General features: G+C 46.8%; 1 protein-coding gene across 3 annotated transcripts in view; it reads left to right on the top strand.

The window, feature by feature from the left end:
• Positions 1-19,401, top strand: part of ERBB4 (erb-b2 receptor tyrosine kinase 4) — a 669,634-nt gene that overhangs the window by 615,820 nt on the left and 34,413 nt on the right. For all 3 annotated transcript variants that reach the window (XM_054070102.1, XM_054070100.1, XM_054070101.1), the window contains exon 21: positions 15,770-15,925. In XM_054070102.1, coding sequence (XP_053926077.1) covers positions 15,770-15,925 — 156 coding nt within the window. The remainder of the gene's footprint in view (positions 1-15,769; positions 15,926-19,401) is intronic.

Genomic DNA, 19,401 nt, shown 5'->3' with positions numbered 1-19,401 from the left:
ATTTTAATGAAAACAGAGAATGGCCACTTTAGAGCTCTTGTGATATATAAGATGGGACGGGAGGTGCATGTGGCTGTGCTGTGTGTCTGTGGTTAGAAGTCATGTGAGTGGGGAGGCCCTGGCCCAGGCTGCCCAGAGCAGTGGTGGCTGCCCCATCTCTGGAGGGGTTCAAGGCCAGGTTGGATGGGGCTTGGAGCCCCTGATCCAGTGGGAGGTGTTCCTGCCCATGGCAGGAGGTGGGACTGGATGGGCTTTGAGGTCCCTTCCCTGTGATTCTATGATTTGCCTTGTGTTGTGATTTGGAGGAGTTCTGTGAGCTCCCTGGAGAGGCAGAGCGAGGATTCTCTATGTGTGTGTTATGTTCTAGTAATAATTTCATGGCCAAGAAAGCAGTTGATAGGTGCCCATATGTGACCCTTAGGCACCCTCACCGATCTTGGCGCCTCTAGAAAAGTTCTTTCTGTTACAATCCATCCCACCTGGTGACTGTGCAGCATTTATTGACTTGAGGGTTTTTATGCTTTCCTCACTTTGAGTTTCTTTGCTGTGCTCCCGAAGAACCCTCACTAGAAAGACCTGTGATAAGGTATTTCTGTTCAAGGGTGCCTCTGCCTATATTTTAATCAGTGTGTTTCAGTCAAGAAACAGAAACATTTTAAGCCTGGTGCCAGTTAGTTTCGATTGAAGAGGAGAAAAAAAGAAAGGGCATGATTGGGTCCTTGGGGAGTTGGTGAGTTTCTACAGCTGAGCCTTTGGAATATGTAGGCAGTTCAAAAAAGAGAACAAAGTAACTGGGGATGCAGCAGCCAAGAAATGGAGGCATGGCTGAAAAGTCCCAGCGAAGAGACGTATGGAAACTGTGCTTGGGGGTTTCTTATATGTTGGGATCTGATCCAAATGAACCAAAATCAATAGAAGACTTTCTGCTTTCCTTCTCTTTTCCTCTCCTTCTTCTTCTCCTTCTTTTTCTTCCTTCCTTCTTCTTCTCCTTTTCTATCCTTCCCTTTTTCTTCTCCTTCTTCTTCCATTCTTCTTCTTTTTTCCTCTTCTCTTCTCTTCTCTTCTCTTCTCTTCTCTTCTCTTCTCTTCTCTTCTCTTCTCTTCTCTTCTCTTCTCTTCTCTTCTCTTCTCTTCTCTTCTCTTCTCTTCTCTTCTCTTCTCTTCTCTTTCACAGCAGGTATTTTACTCATAGCAGACCCTTTCTTTTATGGGTCTTCTCATTTCAGTGCTAAGAAAAAGGTCCGCATGTCTCTGTGACAATTTAGCAAACACAGTTGTGGCTCTGTGGCAAATCAGCAGTGCAGGAACAGTGGTCTGAGCATGGAAACACTACTGCAGAACCACAGGAGGAATGAGTACGGCTTCCAAAGCAGGGTGTTAGTGGCCAGTCCCCAGAAGGTCTTGGTCACAGGTTAGAGGAAGAAGTTGATTTCTGCTCAAAGGCCTCTCCAGGCGATGCCCAGTGCACCTTCCGTAGCCAGGGCTAGCCATTTGTCATTGTATATCATAGGAAAATTCATGTCTGTGAGAGGCGAAACAGTGTGGGTTCATAGTTGGGGAGAAAAGTGAAATGTGGGTCTTCTCAAAGAAGCCTTGGGATTGTAGAGGATCTGCGGGGTGCTAGGTTTCCTGTGCTTCCCTGTGGAATTACTTTGCCTGTGTCTAAAAACCATTTCAGGTCCCAGGGTGCCGCACAGTGGTAGCAGCGCTGACCTAGGGCTTAAAGCTCTCTCAGTTGCAAGTAATGGGAAAGCTCCCTTTAAGTTTAGTGACTCAGGTGCTGAGTTTTAAGACAATTGAATTGTTACTATCAGTAGAAATACACCTGCCCCAATTCCTCTTTGTTCTACTTCAGGTCACCTGTTTCAGCTCAGCAGTGCTAAAAATTTCCAATGTATTTGCCCACCCACATGCTCAGATCTCGAGGTGTTGACATCACAAGCCTTTTCTTTCTCTTTGAGTAAATGATGGCATCTGCTGCTCCGGAGATGACAGCTTGATGAAAATGTAGCTGTAACCGAAGTGTTTGCTGTAGCTGGGAATGTACAGATATCAATTAGAACGGCCAGTTCTCACTCGCTGAGAAGTTCCTCAGGTTGGGAACTGAAACCTCCAGCACTGGGATGCACTTCAAGAGTTAATGGCTTTTGAAAGCTTGAGTCTGGGATCTGGGCAAAAGGAAGAATCAGTTTTGTTCTGAGGATATAATGAAGCTTTCTTTTCAGGCATTTACAGCTTCAGAAGTAGTTTGTCCTCTGTGTAGGACTGTGGTCCCTTGGCAGAACTGCAGAACCGCTTTGCAGGACGAGTGAAATGATGTGTAGCACAAAATATTACTGCAGTCAGCGCACTGTAATTACCTGAGTCCATATACTGAAAGGGTAGAATGATACCGTATTTTGTGTGAGAACCTGTAACAAAGGGATATGAGGGCTTGTCTAAACTTGCCTTGGATGCAAGGGAGGTGCTGGAGTCCCCATCCCTGGAGGTGTTTAAGAAATGGGTAAATGAGGTGCTCAGAGATATGGTTTAGTCATGGTCAGGTGTGGTTAGACTCTGATCTCTAAGGTCTTGCAGCCAAGAGATTTATGATTGGAAGTGTTATCCCTGCATCTCCATGGAGCCGCTGTTACTGTTGTAGGGCTGAGTTGAGGTCTCTTACTGTCTAAAACCACTGACTGTGTCTTGTGTACACTCAGGGAGCACATGAGCACCTCCCTGCATGGATGTGGCAGGGCACGGTGTCTGTTTGACTGGCGCTCTGGGGGCCCTCCGCATCAGTACAGCGATGCTCTGAACCATCAATAATAACACGGCAGTTTTGCTGCGGCGAAAGAGTGTCTCTTGAAACCGCATTTGTGCCTTCCCCCCACCTCAGTCCAGCATTCAGCTGCGTTTATTGAGTAGGGTTAATGGATTATTTAGCAGGTTTCTCCAGCCATTATCAGCTCGCACACTCTGTTTGCATGGCTGCCCTCTCCTGTTCTGTCAGCTGTCCTGAGCTTCTCAATTAGAAAAGGGGAGGGGGAAAAAAGCATGGAGTAGGTAACTATGGTTACCTGTGATGTGGGGTTTTAAGAGGTGCTCAGAAACCGAGTGGCAACAGTTTGGAAGTTCAAAGCTTTAATTTATTCAAGAAGTCTCTTGAATCAGAGTATCAAAAGCATTTAGAATAAATTCAGAACATTTTCGTTTGTAGAACAATATTGCAGTCCTAAGCAGAAGCTGTTGTGCATTCCCACTGCTCGCTCTGCTCACGTAAGAAAATTGGAGTAGGAGAGGGTGAGCGTGCCCTTGGACCACTCTTCTGCTGCAAAGCCCGGTGGCCCATGCAGTGGAACAGCTTGGGAAAGCAGTGGTTTCTGGGAGAAGCGATGCTTTCATTGTCCTGTGGTGTTCATAGAATTGTTAAGGTTGGTAAAGACCTCCAAGATCATCCAGTCCAACCATCAGCCCAACCCCACCATGCTAACTAAATCGCGTCCCAAAGTGCCATCTCTACACGCTTTTTGAACCTCTCCAGGGATGGAGACTCCACCCCTGCCCTGGGCAGCCTCTGCCAGGGCTTCACCACTGTCAGTAAAGACATTTTTCCTAATATCCAATCTAAACCTTCCCAATTCCTATCTACACCAAAAGTATGATTTGCAAAGGGGTCGTACAGAGCCCTGCAGCTCTGTGTGCTTCAGGGACATCTTTCGAGTAGAGGTGCCTCACTTGGAAATCCAGCACCAGCCACTCTGTCTGCTGGGAAAAACAAACCACGGTCACCCTAATGTACTGAAAACACAGGATGGTGCTAAAAAGCTTTTAATTGGACAAAAAGTGCTGTATGGAATATGTATCTTGAGGTCAAACCCTTCCTTTCTCAAGCATTTCACGGCGTTCAGTGCAATTATTGATACATTTGCCTTTTGCGAAGCAGGAAGCTGCTGTTTCCTCTTCTGGTAGGATTCCCATTGGAACACCCAAGAGTGGCCACCGCGGCGTTCCCTTTGTATGCGCTGCCTGAAGGAAGGGGAGAACAAGTTCAGCTGTCCAAAGGCATTGTCTCATCTGAACCACCCAAGCACACAGAGCACAAGAAAGACCTGTTTTGTCACATATTTTATTCTTATAAGGTGCATACTGGAAAATCATGCATGCATTGCATGTCGCTGCCAGTTTATCCATGCCCTTCCAGTGGAAAATGATCATCTGCTACTGGGTCAGTACTCGTTGCTCAGAAAGCTGTTTGGAAAAGGTAGATTTGTTACTAAGGGGAAAGAGGTGTTGTATTGGACCAGGATTCCTGAGACCTAGGAGCAGTCCCTAGGGGTGAGTCATGTTGTCGTTCTCCTTCTAAAACACAGCTTTGCTTATTATTTCATACAGTGATTTGGGTCGGAAGGGACACTAAACCCATCCAGTCCCACCCCTGCCATGGGCAGGAACACCTCCTACTAAATCAGGCTGCTCAAGACCCCATCCAACCTGCCCTTGAACACCTCCAGGGATGGGGCAGCCACCACTGTTTTGGGCAACCTGGGCCAGGGCCTCTCCACCCTCATTGTGAAGAATTTCTTATTAATGTCTAATTTTAATCTACTCTCTTCCAGTTTAAACCCATTCCCCCTCATCCTATCACTCTGGGCCCCTGTAAAACGTCCCTCCCCAGCTTCTCTGGAGCCCCTTTCAGCACTGGAAGCTGCTCTAAGGTCTTCCCAAAGCCTTCTTTTCTCTAGGCTGAACAACCTCGACTCTCTCAGCCTGTCATCATACGGGAGGTGCTCCAGCCCTTGGATCATCTCCGTGGCCTCCTCTGGCCTCACTCCATGTCCTTCCTGTGCTGAGGACTCCAGAACTGTATGCAGGGCTCCAGGTGAGGTCTCACCAGAGCAGAGGGGCAGAATCCCCTCCCTTGTCCTGCTGGTCCCACTGCTTTGGACGCAGCCCAGGACACGGTTGGGTGATATTTGCTGGATCCGATCTTCATGCTGGTGATTTTGCTTTGTCACAAGACCGTTTTCTAGAACGCCAGCATAGAAGCCTGTTAATGCTTACCTCAGGTCCTCCCGTTTAACCAACTTGAAAGAAATATCATATAATTTATTAAGGGTGTGTAAAGTTGAGACTGTTGCGGTTCCATCAGATGCAGGGCAGAGCTGTGAAAGGTCACAGTTCTTATGGTGGTGTTTGAAGTGCTGGAGAATTTCTAATGTGTTTGCGCTGTGGCTGCATTTGTTCTGAAGCTAAGGGAAGGCTGTGCTTGTATCTGTTAATCTGGAGGTTCCTTATTAATAGGCTGCACACTTCATTGATTTTTAATTAATTTCTGAAGAGACACAGAGGATAAGTGCTGCAGCCCACAGACATCTCTGTACTTATTGCAGTCCACATCTCTATTGATCGCCTGCCTAAGGAGCAGAAGTAATCCATTTTAAATACACTTTCTTGGAGAGAGTGGATGCACTACACAATGTACTCTCGCAGTTGTAATTGTATTGGCAAGAGGTCAGTGGCTGGGGTGGGGAAAAGCAGCACGGTGATTGGTGTGTTCCTGTTTCCCCAGCACAGCCTGCTCGCAGGCTTCTCTTCGACAAAGCCAAGTTACCTCCCTCGTGGGCAGTTTGTAACTGCGGAGTAGGAAGAGAGCCCTGGTCACCGCTCCGCTGCTAAAGCTGCACTGGGAGTTCCTTTATAGGATAGGTTTAGCCTGCCTGCCTCTGCAGAGGAAGGAGCCGGAGCTGGTCCAACCGTGGCAGTTAATGAGAGAGGAGAAGAGCGTTCAAAAAGCCCTTTCAAATCATTAATGCACTGATACCTCTTTCTTTGGTTGACACTTTGAAAAGCATCAAACACTTTTTAGGAGTGTGTGATCCTGTGGGAGCTGAGATGTCTGAGCTCTCCCCAAATCAGAGGATGGGTACATCCTTCCTACTGGTTTGCCTAGCACGGGTTACTGGGATCCGCTTTTGAAACGGCAGTTCAGTCTTTGTCAAAAGGACGATTCCTGCCAGCCTCTTTAACAGAGTTACTTGGCAGAGTTACTTGTAAAAGGCTTCTTTTACAAAAAAAAAAAAAAAAAAAAAAAAAAAAGGTGTTGACGACACGCAGTCGTGGTTGCAGCCAAACAGTGCTCAGTGATCGGTGCTTCCTGGACAAGGGTGAGTTGTGTCAGCATCTGTGGGCACACCAAGCTTTGAATTCTGACCAGCAGAGCCCAGGCGCTGTGGTAGAGCTGGGGGAGGACGTCCCTGCAGCAGGACAGCCATCCAAGCCTCAACACTCAGTCTTTTTCTTACTCAGGGACCAGTAGGAGATTTCCGCCTCACTGTTTTCTCTTCCAACATCGGGCAATACTCCCAAAGGCCGGGTAGCTCAGACAAAGGATGGGCTTGATGACGACAAGGGAACAAAACCTCCTTCTGGGGTACTGGGTATCTGGAGCCCTAAGTTCAGTTCTGGAGTCCTCAGCACAGAAGGACGTGAAGCTGTTGGAGCGAGTGCAGATGAGGCCATGGAGATGATCCGAGGGCTGGAGCACCTCCTGTACAGGCTGGGAGAGTTGGGGTTATTCAGCCTGGAGAAGAGAAGTCTGTGGGGAGACCTTAGAGCAGCTTCCTGGAGCTGAAAGGGCTCCAGGAAAGCTGGGGAGGGGCTCTGGATCAGGGAGGATGAGGAGGGGATGGTTTTAACCTGGAAGAGGGGCGACTGAGATGAGATCTTAGGGAGAAATGTTATGCTGTGAGGGTGGGGAGGCCCTGGCCCAGGCTGCCCAGAGCAGTGGTGGCTGCCCCATCCTTAGAGGTGTTCAAGGCCAGGTTAGATGGGGCTTGGAGCCCCTGATCCAGTGGGTGGTGTCTCAGATCCATAAACCAATTAGTTCAGTAGTGACCCATTTATCTGTGCTTTGACAGGGTGAGAAGGCACTCCTGATATTTTAATGCTGGATTGCGGTGGGTCTGGGGCCATTGAAATGTCTGCTCAGTCCAGTCAATTAAGTCTTGAAATGTCCTAAGCTGGTGGACTTGCTTCTCCTCTCATTTCTTTCTACTCTTTCTCCCTGTATGAACCATCTCTCATTTTGGAGTAACCTGCCTTTTTCCTCTAATTCTTATCTGAACTTCAGCCTCAAAGCCACCTTCCTTTCCTCTTGCTTCAATGACTTTGTTTTGACCTCTTCTTCTTTAGCGTCTTTTTTATTTTGTGTTTTGGGCCGTAGCTCAGCAAGGCAGTAAATCAGGCTTTAGGACTCCTATTACTGGAAGAAATAAACTGCAGCAGCCACGTGATGTGGAGCAAAGATCTGATGTAGACTTGTTTTATTTCCAGACTTGTTCTTTTGTTGGGTAATGGGCTGCCACGGTCAGTGTGTCCTCCTGTGGCTGGTATGATGCCAGATCATCTCAGTTTTGTGCTTCAGCTGAGTCAGACAGTGTGCGATCACGCCCTCATGCATGAGACGATGAAATTTGTACTTCTGGATGATCCACACACGGAGAGATGTAAGACTAAGATGCAAAACATCGCTGCTAACTCTTTTCATGCAGAACTAGCTGAAGGTACCAGTGCAGGAGTTGTATTCACATTGATTGTCTTTCCATAGGGGTGATAAGCGAGCTGTAGTTGGATCCTGCCTCACAAGTCAGATGCAGGTAGTCTCGAGCTTGCTTCTTTTGGTCTGAAGAGATTTAGCAACATCACAACAAGACTATGAGAAAAGGCATTTATTGGTAAGCATGAACACACAGCATCCACGCTGCTCCTATCACACCAGCTTGGACTGCAGGTCTAGCAAAGCTTCAGTTGTCAGGTCAGGTGGACAGGTCCAAAGTGGCTGTAGGGAAAGCATAGAATCATGGAATGGTTTGGGTTGGAAGGGACTTCAAAGCCCATCCAGTTGCTGTGGACAGGGACACCTCCCACTGGATCTGGTTGCTCCAAGCCCCATTAAACTTGGTCTTGAACACCTCTAGGGATGGGGCAGCCACGAGTGATCTGGGCAACCTGGGCAACCAGTTTTCTTCAAAAACATCAAATCTGAAATACTTGAATTCCTAAATATTTGGGATTACACTACAGCCCAGGATGCTGGAATGGATCTCCCTTACTAGTTTTACTGGAGTTGGATGAACCCCGGGTGTGTTTGGAGCCCTTCCCTCTGTTGGAGGAGCGCACTGCCCAAAGTGCGAGTCCCCGGCTCAGTCTGGCAGCTTTTGGCTGGAATACTAGCATCCTTCTCTCTCCCCTGGCTGTGAGGATGACCTCCAGCCCCAGCTCCCATGCAGACCTACATAACAAATCACACCTCAGCAGCTGAGTCAGTGCATCTCAGAGCAGGGTTGGTTCTTCCTTCCCACAGCTATCTCTGGAGCAGCAGCTACTGAGATGATTCTGGTTGCTCCTGACAACAAAGGGCACTGCATTTTCCTTGAAAGCATATCTAGCCACAGGTAAAATTATACTTTTTCCATGGGGTATGTGGGGGAAAAGATGATAATTTCAAGCTTTCCCTGGTGACCTCTCTTATTAAGGTAGCCTCCAGTTATGAGGATGAAAAGAGGGCAGTCCCCAAGGCTGGAAAATTAATGTCCATGGGATTTGAGCTGGGCTGGAAATTTTCTTCTATCACATCCCTGTTTGATGGATCTGCCCTGTGCGCTGGCTTTGGTGGGTGGAAGTTATTATCGAAGAAAGGCAGGCTGCTTTTCATTTCTGGATGGGTTAAGATCAACATTCCCTCTGTTTAGGGAGACAATAATGTTTATTAGAGAAAGCAGCCAAAAGTCACACCAGGGAAAAAAGAAAAGCCTTTCTAGTACACCTGCTGTCTGCTGGTCCAGCTGAGATCCTTGCAGCAGGGGAAGTTCTGTGTCTTATTTTTCTTCCTTTGAATGGTCCTGCAGAATGAAGTCTTGCATCTCGCACAGACTTGTGTATAGAATTTAGTTAGTGATTCAGCACAACTCAGTGCATCTCCGGCAGCCGTCCCCAAAGGGCTTTGGTTCTAATGAAAATACATAGAATAATCATAGAATCATAGAATCACCAGGTTGGAAAGGACCCACTGGATCATCGAGTCCAACCATTCCCAACACTCCCTTAAACCATGTCCCCAAGCATTTCATCCACCCATTCCTTAAACACCTCCAGGGAAGGTGACTCGACCACCCCTGGGCAGCCTCTGCCAGTGCCCAATGACTCTTTCTGTGAAGAATTTTTTTCTGATATCCAACCTGAACCTCCTCTGGCAGAGCTGCAGGCCATTCCCCCGTGTCCTGTCCTCAGTCACTTGGGAGAAGAGCCCAGCTTCCTCCTCTCCACAACCTCCTTTCAGGTAGTTGTAGAGAGTAATAAGGTCTCCCCTCAGCCTCCTCTTCTCCAGGCTAAACAACCCCAGCTCTCTCAGCTGCTCCTCATAAGACTTGTTCTCCAGCCCCTCACCAGCTTCGTTGTTCTTCTCTGGACACGCTCCAGAGCCTCAACATCCTTCTTGTGGTGAGGGGCCCAGAACTGAACACAGTACTCAAGGTGCGGTCTCACCAGTGTCGAGTGCAGAGGGAGAATCACCTCCTTGGACCTGCTGGTCACACCGTTTCTGATACAAGCCATTCTGATAATGGAATGGTTTGAGTTGGAAGGGACCTCAAAGCCCACCCAGTTCCACCCCTGCCATGGGCAGGGACACCTCCCACTGGATCCGGTTGCTCCAAGCCCCATCCAACTTAGTCTTGAACACTTCTAGGGATGGGGCAGCCATGAGCGGTCTGGCGGTCTGGGCAGCCTGAGCCAGGCCCTCACAAGAGGCAACGTCTTCAATGATTTTCTTCAAGAAGATAATTGTCCTCTATTTTTTCTAGCCAGCTCTGGGAATAGAGTGTTGAGTAGAGAGCAGAATCCTCCTCAGCTGGTAAAACTACTGATTATTTTCCCCCTAGTAATTGTACTGAAAGTGATGAAGGCTGAAAAGTGACAGGTAGGAAATTCTTACTGGAGTTAAGCTCCTCATGGCCATTTCTTTGCCGTCCTTCTCCCTTCCTTTAACAAAGCTGTCTTGGCTTATTACGAGCCTCAGCTTTGCTATTAGTCTCCCTGTTGCTGTTGGAAGCCTAGTGTGAAATGTATGAGCGTGTGGGCAGGGCAGGTTAGCAGTTGTGTGGGCAAGGGCAAAAGACTTCTAAGACTGATTGAAGTCCTGCAAGAGCGTTTGGGGCTGCTTCTGAAAGGAGAGACTACATTTTCACAGGTGCAATCTCAGGTGTGTAGAAGGGACCTGGGCAGCAGGTGGTTTGACTGCTGTGTAAGTCTACATAAAGGTCCATATAGAATCATAGAATCACTTGTTGGAAAAGACCTTTGAGGTTGTTGAATCTAACCATACCTGTCCACTACTGAACCAGATCCCTGAGCATCTCATCCACCCATCTTTTACACACTGCCAGGAATGGTGACTGCACCACAGAATCACAGAATCACCAGGTTGGAAAGGACCCACTGGATCATCAAGTCCAACCATCCTCCGCCAGGGCCTGTGAACCCTTTCAGTGAAGAAATTTTTCCTGATGTCTGATCTGGACCTCATCTGGTGCAACTTAAGGCCGTTCCCTCTCATCCTGTCAGCTGTCACTTAGGGGAAGAGCCCAGCACCCATCTCACCACAACCTCCTTTCACGGAGCTGCACAGAGCGATGAGGTCTCCCCTCAGCCTCCTCTTCTCCAGGCTAAACAGCCCCAGGTCCCTCAGCTGCTCCTCATAACCCTTGTTCTCCAAACCCTTCCCCAGTTCCATTCCCTTCTCTGGATGCATTCCAGCCCCCCAATGTCTTTCTGGTAGAGAGGAGCCCAAAACTGAACTCCGGATTCGAAGTTCGGCCTCACCAGCACCAAGTTATATAGCACAGGACTCTGGTACTGGGTGAGGATGAGGAGCACCATTGTGAAAGATAAAAGGCTATTCCTCGCTCATCCTAAAGTTACATGGAGGCTTCCACCACTTCTCTGTGTTATCACTGTTAGCGGTGGCTGTTTGACTTCTTAATAGTGTTACGTGCTGATTCAGAAAGTGATTTTATGTTAAGGGATCCTAGCAATAATTGCATTTCTAATGACAGTCTCTGTGAGGAAGCCTCTGTCCTGACTGTGATGAGGGTGTATCAGTGACAGGTAGGTCATGGCTGATTCTCATTTTGGTGTGAGATGAATTTGGGCTCGGAGATAATGGGACAACTGATCCTTGATAGCTTTGTTTTGAATTTGTTCCTCTCGGTGATTTCAACGTCAAAGGCTTGCTCTATAAGTGGATATTCTAATATGTACACTGAAATATGGGGTTTCTTATTAACTGGACATCTTATAGTTTGATAATGGTGGGGGATCTGCATACCTCTAATTCAGACAAGTCCTGAAAGATGTGTGACTTCCACAAGTCACCCCACAAATGCCACAGCGCAGCATCTTCTGCATTGGACTTTCAAGTGTCATTTTTGCAAACAGATCTCTTCCCATTGTCAGGGTCTGGGGGCACTTGCAGGTTTGTCTTGTAACTCACATAAAATTTCCTGTTGGTGTTTGATCTTGGGCTTTTGGGTGGTGATGGCACCAGCTGTGTAATACAGAGTATTTGTTGTTATCCTGCTTCTATGTTGTGTCAAAAGATAAGAGATGCATATGGCACTTCTGCCATGTTCAAAACCGCCGCTGAATGATAATTCTTGGCTTAGTAGATGTTTAGACACTATTGCTGCAGTGAATGCTGGAGTATTCACATGTTTAGATTGTTTTCATTTGGCTTGTATAATCTCATTTACTAAAAATATATGCATATATGTACCTGTTCTCTTACACATAACTCGATGATGGGGTATCAGGAAAATCATAGAAGCATAGAGTAGTTTGGGTCGGAAGGCACCTCAAAGCCCATCCAGTTCCACCCCTGCCATGGGCAGGGACACCTCCCACTGGATCAGGGGCTCCAAGCCCCATCCAACCTGGCCTTGAACCCCTCCAGGGATGGGGCAGCCACCACTGCTCTGGGCTGCCTGGGCCAGGGCCTCCCCACCCTCACTGTGAAGAAATTCCTCCTTATGCCTAGTCTAACTCTGCCCCTTTCCAGTTAACACCCACTGCCCCTTGTCCTTTTACCACATGCCTTTGTGAACAGCCCTTCCCCAGCTTTCTTGTAGCCCCTTCGGGTACTGGAAGATCTCTAGAAGGTCTCCCCACAGCCTTCTCTTCTCCAGGCTGAACAACCCCAACTCTCTCAGCCTGTCCGATCAAGCACTTACACTGGGTATTCCTTAGGGGATTTACATTTCTGTGGGTCAAGGACCTGCAGAGGATTTTATAGCTGTCAACGCTACAGGAGTTGTTTTTAGCTTTGCAGATAACACAGGTGGGAAAAAGCCCTGAGAAGCTTGTTTGGCGGAGGTAAAGTAAGCTGTGAGCACAGCGATGCAGACACTGCACTCGTTCTGGATGGAAAGGAAAGCCAGGAGTTGTTTGGGAGCTGTATTCAAGCTAGTGGTTACACATCTTTCTAGTTCAGGAGAGAGCATAAGGTTAGGTTGGATAAAGCATAATCTTACTAAAATGATATTAAATAGTGGCATAAGATGGGAATAAATGGAAATGAATGAGTAGGATCAACAGTGGAAAATCCTGAAGTGTTAGCCTGCCTGTTTGAAAAAAAAAATGCTTGGAGATTAATATGTAAAGAAGGTAAAATAAGACCAAGGAGGCATGGCTAAGGGTGTGATTGTTTTAACTCCTTCGGTGAAGGATGTTTCTGGACACCTTACCCTCCATTCCTGCCACCAGGAGCTAATGACAGGAGCTGAAAGCCTCGGTACAGGTCATCTATTCTGATTTTAACAACATAGACATTCCATTTCTTCATTTCTGCCAAAAGAAATCTGCAATATGTTTGTATCATTTCAGTGCCAATAAGTGAAAATTAATCTATTTAAAATGACAGCTTTATCCAGACCTAATGTATTCTTGTAGCAGCAGAATTCTCTTGGCAAATTCTCATGGAAAATCCTCTGGGTTCTTGTGTCCTCATCGCGAAAACCCACAATGACCTGTTGGCAGGTTCAGACCTTTCTTTTCTCTTCTGTCTTATTCATTGAATCATAGAATTATGGAATGGTTTGGGTTGGCCTTAAAGCCCATCCGGTTCCAACCCTTGGTCATGGGCAGGGACACCTGCCTGTTCTCAGGTATTGAGAATTTTGACTAGATAAGGACATTGGGAGTTATCGCATTGATCATGTTTTACAAGTATCTCTTTTAAATCTAAAACTTCGAGCTATTTCCTAAGCTCGATAGAAAGGAAGTGTGAGCACCACCTTGAGACTCCTAGTTCGGGGAGAAACTCTTTATATGATTTCCCAATCTGCCTGAATGTTATGCAGCCACTTGGGTGGTTACTTTTCCTCTATTACACAGTATCACCGCTTTTGACTGTGTTATCTTCTGCTGATTAGGTCTCTTCAGCTGGTAATTCTTGTGCTAAGTCACGGTGCCCCTAGTTTTGTGGTGTGTTTGTTGTGTGACTCAAGATTGTTTGACCGAAGAGAGTTATTTGTCCTTTTCCTACAGGTTTTAATTGATGTCAAAACCCATTATGCTTTCAAAGACTTACACTTCTGGTACTCAACAGCCAGCAATATTGATTTGCAGTTGGCAAGAGGGTGTGTTTGCTCCAACTAGCAGTGCTTTTAAAAACAAATTCCGTTTGCTTTGTGCCAAAGAGTCCCTGTGTCCCCTTTCAAACCACCTTCATGTTGACTGCAACAAAGCCTACCACATTAAAAATGAAATAGCATTTATGCCAAATGGTCTCCTATGTATTTTCAAACCTTTTAGCGGTGTTTGCAGTGAATTTTTTCACCTAAAAGGCACAGCAGTTCAGAGCTCCATTTGATGCTCATTCTAAAGACATGCACTTTCAGCCAAGAAAGGGCTGCGTTCTGGCCTAGTGACCATGAGTGGTGGCTTACCCATATATATTGTCCTCCTGGTATCGTAAAATCATTAAGGTAGGAAAAGACTTCTAAGCTCATCCAGCCCAACCAGCAAAACAACCTCACCGTGCCAAATAAACCACATCTTGAAGTACCATATCTACACATTTTGTGACCCCTTCTGGGGACGGACATTCCTCCACCTCCCTGGGCAGCCTCTGCCAGGATTCCACCAATCTTTTTCCTTAAAGAGATTTTTCCTAATATCCAATCTAAACCTCTGCTGGCACAACTTGAGGCCATATCCTCTTGTCCTGCCACTTGTCACTTGGGAGAAGAGCCCAGCACCCACCTCACTACAACCTCCTTTCAGGATCTGCAGAGAGCGATGAGGTCTCCCCTCAGCCTCTTCTCCAGGTGAAACAGCCCCAGGGCCCTCAGCCGCTCCTTATAACCGCTGTTCTCCAACCCCTTCCCCAGCTCCGTTCCCTTCCCTGGACGTGCTCCAGCCCCTCAATGTCCTTCTTGTAGTGAGGAGCCCAAAACTGAACCCAGGATTCAGGGTGCAGCCTCGCCCACACCAAATATAAGGGCAAAATCTTTTCCCCACTCCTGCTGTCCACACCATGGCTCATCCAAGCCAGGCTGCTGTTGGCCTTCCTGGCCGTGGGGCTGTGTGTATGGGGATAGGTATGTATGAGCTTCTTTTGCTGTGAAAGGAAGTAAAATGTGGCCCATGATACTGAGAAATCTGGTTATTTAATCACTACCTGTGACTTTCTGAATTAGCATCTGTATTACAGGATAATATGATCTCTTTGATACTCAACACTGACTTTTTTAAAATGACCATCTGTATTATAAAGAACTAATATATTGGAGATACCTTAAGGGTAATTATCAAGTGTGTAATTTCATCTGTAGGTTCTTATAATGATGGTTAATGTCATAAATGCCTTTTAATGAAATTACAGGCTTGTAACCCTGCCTGACTATCCTTTGTGTGCCATATAATTAATAAGACCAAGCTTTGGTGTTCATCTTAGTGTCACACAGTAAACTTCCATACGGATGGTAGATGGTTCATCTCAGAGCAGGAATGAGGTGAAAGTCAGGCAGCTTGAGTTAATGTTACTTTAAAGGCAGCTGGATGGGCTTGTTGACAAAAGCACTTCTAACAGACTCCATATGCTCATAAAGAAAATGGCCATTGATCTCACGTCTTATTCTAATACTACAAGAGAGTGAAAAAGCAAGTGTGCAGCAGCACTTGGAATCCAGAATTGTTTTCCTTCTAATCCACTGAGGATAGTAAAAATTTGTGCCCAACTTTAAAGCGTGTGGAGATGGATAAAGAAGCTTCATCTTGAATTGAAGACACTTGCCTGGAATGCAGAGGAGCTGGGATTGTTTCCCAGTCTGGCCTGACGTCTATGGGGCTCTGGTGAAGTGGGTTATTTTTTTTATGGCCTTCAGATTTCCTGTCTGAAAAATAACGGCTGCCGTAGTTGTTTTCTTTGTCTCACATTTCCAGATTTTAAATTTGCTGCAGGAAAGGAAATATCTTTGTGGCTTTTTGTTGTTTTTTTTACTTTTGGCAGTTATCATAGAACCTTATGGAATTGTTGACATTGGAACCTAAGGTTGTCTGATCCCACCTCCTGCTCAGACCAAGGGTGGTGATGAACTTCTGCCCTCTGAGTAATTTTTCTTATCTTGAATACTAATAAAAGAACTATGGGTTTTACGTGTCACCAGTGAAAAGTCATTCTAAAAAATCATATGAGACTCATTAAGATTATTTTACTGTTCTTCGTCCTTAGGGAATGATGTACCTGGAAGAGAGGAGACTTGTCCACCGGGACTTGGCAGCCCGTAACGTCTTAGTGAAATCACCCAACCATGTGAAGATCACTGACTTCGGCTTGGCCAGGCTTTTGGAAGGGGATGAGAAGGAGTATAATGCTGATGGAGGGAAGGTGAGTGCTGTACATATCTGGAAGTAAATATATGGCGCTGTGACCAACCTCCTGAAGTTGTCCTTAGGGCACTGTGTCCCTACAGGACTGTTGTCTATGCCAGAAAGTCCTTTAGGGACTGAGCAAACTGTCTTCTGACAGCACACATAAAGCTTGCTTGTTTTTTGCTCAGTGAGTGTCTCCAGGGCTGAGGTATAATTGTGTGACCAGTTTTCACACTCAGAATTAGGGCTTTGTTCATATGGTCTATTTTGTGTTTTGTTTTGGAAACTCCTGAAGTCAGTTCAATGAGTCACGGATATTCCAGGGCATTTCTGCCAAGCCCATTTCTCTGGTCAGTGTGAACCTCAATAACTTGCAGTCCCATTTTCTGAGACAAGTAATTCTCCAGAAAACAAAAAGAAAGGGCACAGAACACATTTGTGTTTATAACATATGAGAGTTTACATGTGCTCAGCAAAGAGCCCCCTCTTCTATCACAGCAGAAGAGCCTGCGTGTGCTATTTCTTGTGTGCAATAGCATGCTCTATGCCTGGCCACTAAAAAAATCATTGAATCATAGAATTGTTTGGTTGGAAAAGACCTTTGAGATCAAGTCCAACCATATCTGTCCACTACTGAACCAGATCCCTGTGCACCTCATCTGCCTGTCTTTTAAATGCCTCCAAGGAGGGGAACTCCACCACTGCCTTGGGCAGCCTCTGCCAAGGCCTGTGAACCCTTTTGGTGAACAAATGTTTTGTGATGTCTAATTTGAACCTGCCCTGGTGCAACTTGAGGCCATTTCCTCTTGCCCTATCCACCCATCTTTTACACACTGCCAGGAATGGTGACTCCACCACCTCCCTGGGCAGCCTCCGCCAGGGCCTGTGAACCCTTTCACTGAAGAAATTTTTCCTGATGTCTGATCTGGACCTCATCTGGTGCAACTTAAGGCCATTCCCTCTCATCCTATCAGCTGTCACTTAGGAGAAGAGCCCAGCACCCATCTCACCACAACCTCCTTTCACGGAGCTGCAGAGAGCGATGAGGTCTCCCTTCTCCAGGCTAAACAGCCCCAGGTCCCTCAGCTGCTCCTCATAACCCTTGTTCTCCAAACCCTTCCCCAGCTCCGTCTGGATCCGCTCCAGCCTCTCAATGTCCTTCTTGCAGTGGGGGGCCCAAAACTGAACCCAAGGTTCGAGGTGTGGCCTGCAGTGCTGAGTAGAGGGCACAGTCCCTTCCCTGGCCCTGGTGGCCACACTGTTTCTGATACAAGCCAAGATGCCATTGGCGTTCTTGGGCACCTGGATCACTGCTGGCTCACGTTTAGCCAGCTCTCAACCAACACCCCCAGGTCCCTCTCTGCCGGGCAGCTTTCAGAGCTAGCTTGAGCATAACTTTGAAACCAGACATTTTCCCCTATTACCGCGCACTATCCATGTCGCACCTCACCTTATTGCTAATGCCTTTAGATTAATGCATTATACAATTCAGAAAGCTGTAAGTAAGGGCTGTGAGTGCATTCTGCTGCCGCCTGCTCCCTAAACATCTTGAAATTCCACATTTCAACCTGTCACAAAATCCCAGGGGACTCTGCCTCTCCTGTCATTCCTTTCCCTGACTGTTGATTTTGCTTTCTGTCTGCTTGCTCTCTGTTTTTCTGTGCTCATGCCCTTGGCTGGGACAGACAGCTGTTCCCAGTGTGTGCTTTTCTCCTCCATGGGCTGCTGCTTTAGCTGTGTGGCTGCTGCCCTCGGCAGCTGTTGCATGGATTACAGCGGCAATTCAGTGAATGTGGTGAAGAGCTTGAAAGGAGTCACCGGTGCTTTCCCGTTTCCCCAGGAAAGGGACCTTCTGACAGGGAAAGTGGGGTTTTGGCAGCCTTCCCCGATTCCTTCAGTTCTAATCCCCTCTCCAGCAGCCCCTCTGCCTCTTCCCTCTGTCAGCCAGTGAATGACAGCAAATGAGCTGGTCCTCGCAAACCAACTGTTCCCTGGCAGCTGTTAGATGGTGCCTTGGATTTGTGAGGCCAACTACTCTCTTGGGAGTTCTGGACCAGGATTTACACGTCAGATGTGTCACTTCCCAGTTCCGGAGAAGCGTCCTGTGAAATCCAGAAGAGATTGGCAGCTTAGAGTTGTTGCTAAAACAGATTGAGGCTGGACAAAAGGAAAAACGTTTTCACCATTAGGACAACCAAGTGACTGATCAGGTTGCCTAGGGAGGTGGTGGAGTTTCCATCCTTGGCAATTCTCAAGTCCAGAGTGGATAAATCCCTGAGTAGCTTGGTCTGATCTCATAGCTGAACGTTCTTTGAGCCTGAGGTTGGACAGGAGACCTTCTGAGGTCTCTTCCAACCTGAGTTATCCCATGATGAGCATTGTAGCTTTGCTACTTCAGCAGTTGTTCAAGTTTGGAGCAACCCAGTCGTATTTAATGAGAATGAAGGCGATACACTTCTGCAGAGCTGAGTGGAGGAGGAGGAGGAACTGTCTTTGCAAGAGCTAAGCCAACCTTTATTAAAGAGTGCTATTTTTGCCATAACTGTACAGGTTATGTTCATTAGTCAACCTCGTGGAAGGTATTTTCATAAGGCTTTGAATGAAGACACATCCTCTGCTTTTACACCCACCATCTGTTCAGATTTCACATGCAGTTCTGCATCTCTCTGGTTCATTCCAGTACATCTTCCATAGCTCCAAATTAGAGGCAACTCGTACAAGTCCACATCAGGTAAAAATCTGGTTTTAATGTCTGTCCACTAGAAATTAATGGACCACAAGACTGTGCCCAGCTTGGGAATACGAAACACCATGACTCTTATTTTAACAGGAACCCAAGAGGGCGAACCCTTACGCCAAGCCTGGGGTTGTGTTTGCCTACGCAGCCTCAGAAGAGATGAGCTCCCCGAGGGGTGATTCACAGCCAGAGGCTAACATGGAGCTTCTGACTTGCTTTCACGAGCAACTTTTCTCACTGCTGCAGTGATATAGAAAGTTGGGAAAGCTGAGTGTTGGGTATTAGGAGTCAGAAATTAAGCGCTGTAAATTCTCCCCATTGCCTGTTTACTCTGATGATGATGGTGTGGACTGTGAAGTGTTATGGACACTGCATTATTAAGTAGCCTCATTAGGGAGCAATCGAGAGAGCAGCATTGTTTTTGCAAACTGTTGAGACAGTTTAGGGGGACTGGATGTAGTTTTGGCCCTGATCCTATCTTCACATGAATGGGATGAAAAAGTGAGTTCTTCCACTACATCCAAATCAGTAAAAATTTGGGTAGTTCTGCAGATGACTGGTGCGTAATTCTCTCCTCCAGATGTTTTGTGAGGCAAAGCCCCATTCTAGAGGCAAGGAACAGCAATTTCCTATGCTGAGTGGTGCTGCTTCTTTTTGAGATTGCAGTTGGAAAAGGAACCAGGGAGGAAGCTGATGTCTATATATAGGATCATAGAATCATGGAATGGTTTGGGTTGGAAGGGACTCCAAAGCCC

This window comes from Cuculus canorus, chromosome 6 (assembly GCF_017976375.1).
Source record: "Cuculus canorus isolate bCucCan1 chromosome 6, bCucCan1.pri, whole genome shotgun sequence".
NCBI lineage: Eukaryota > Metazoa > Chordata > Aves > Cuculiformes > Cuculidae > Cuculus > Cuculus canorus.
Note: the sequence above shows the minus strand (reverse complement) of the source record. Positions and strands in the feature narration are given on the sequence as shown.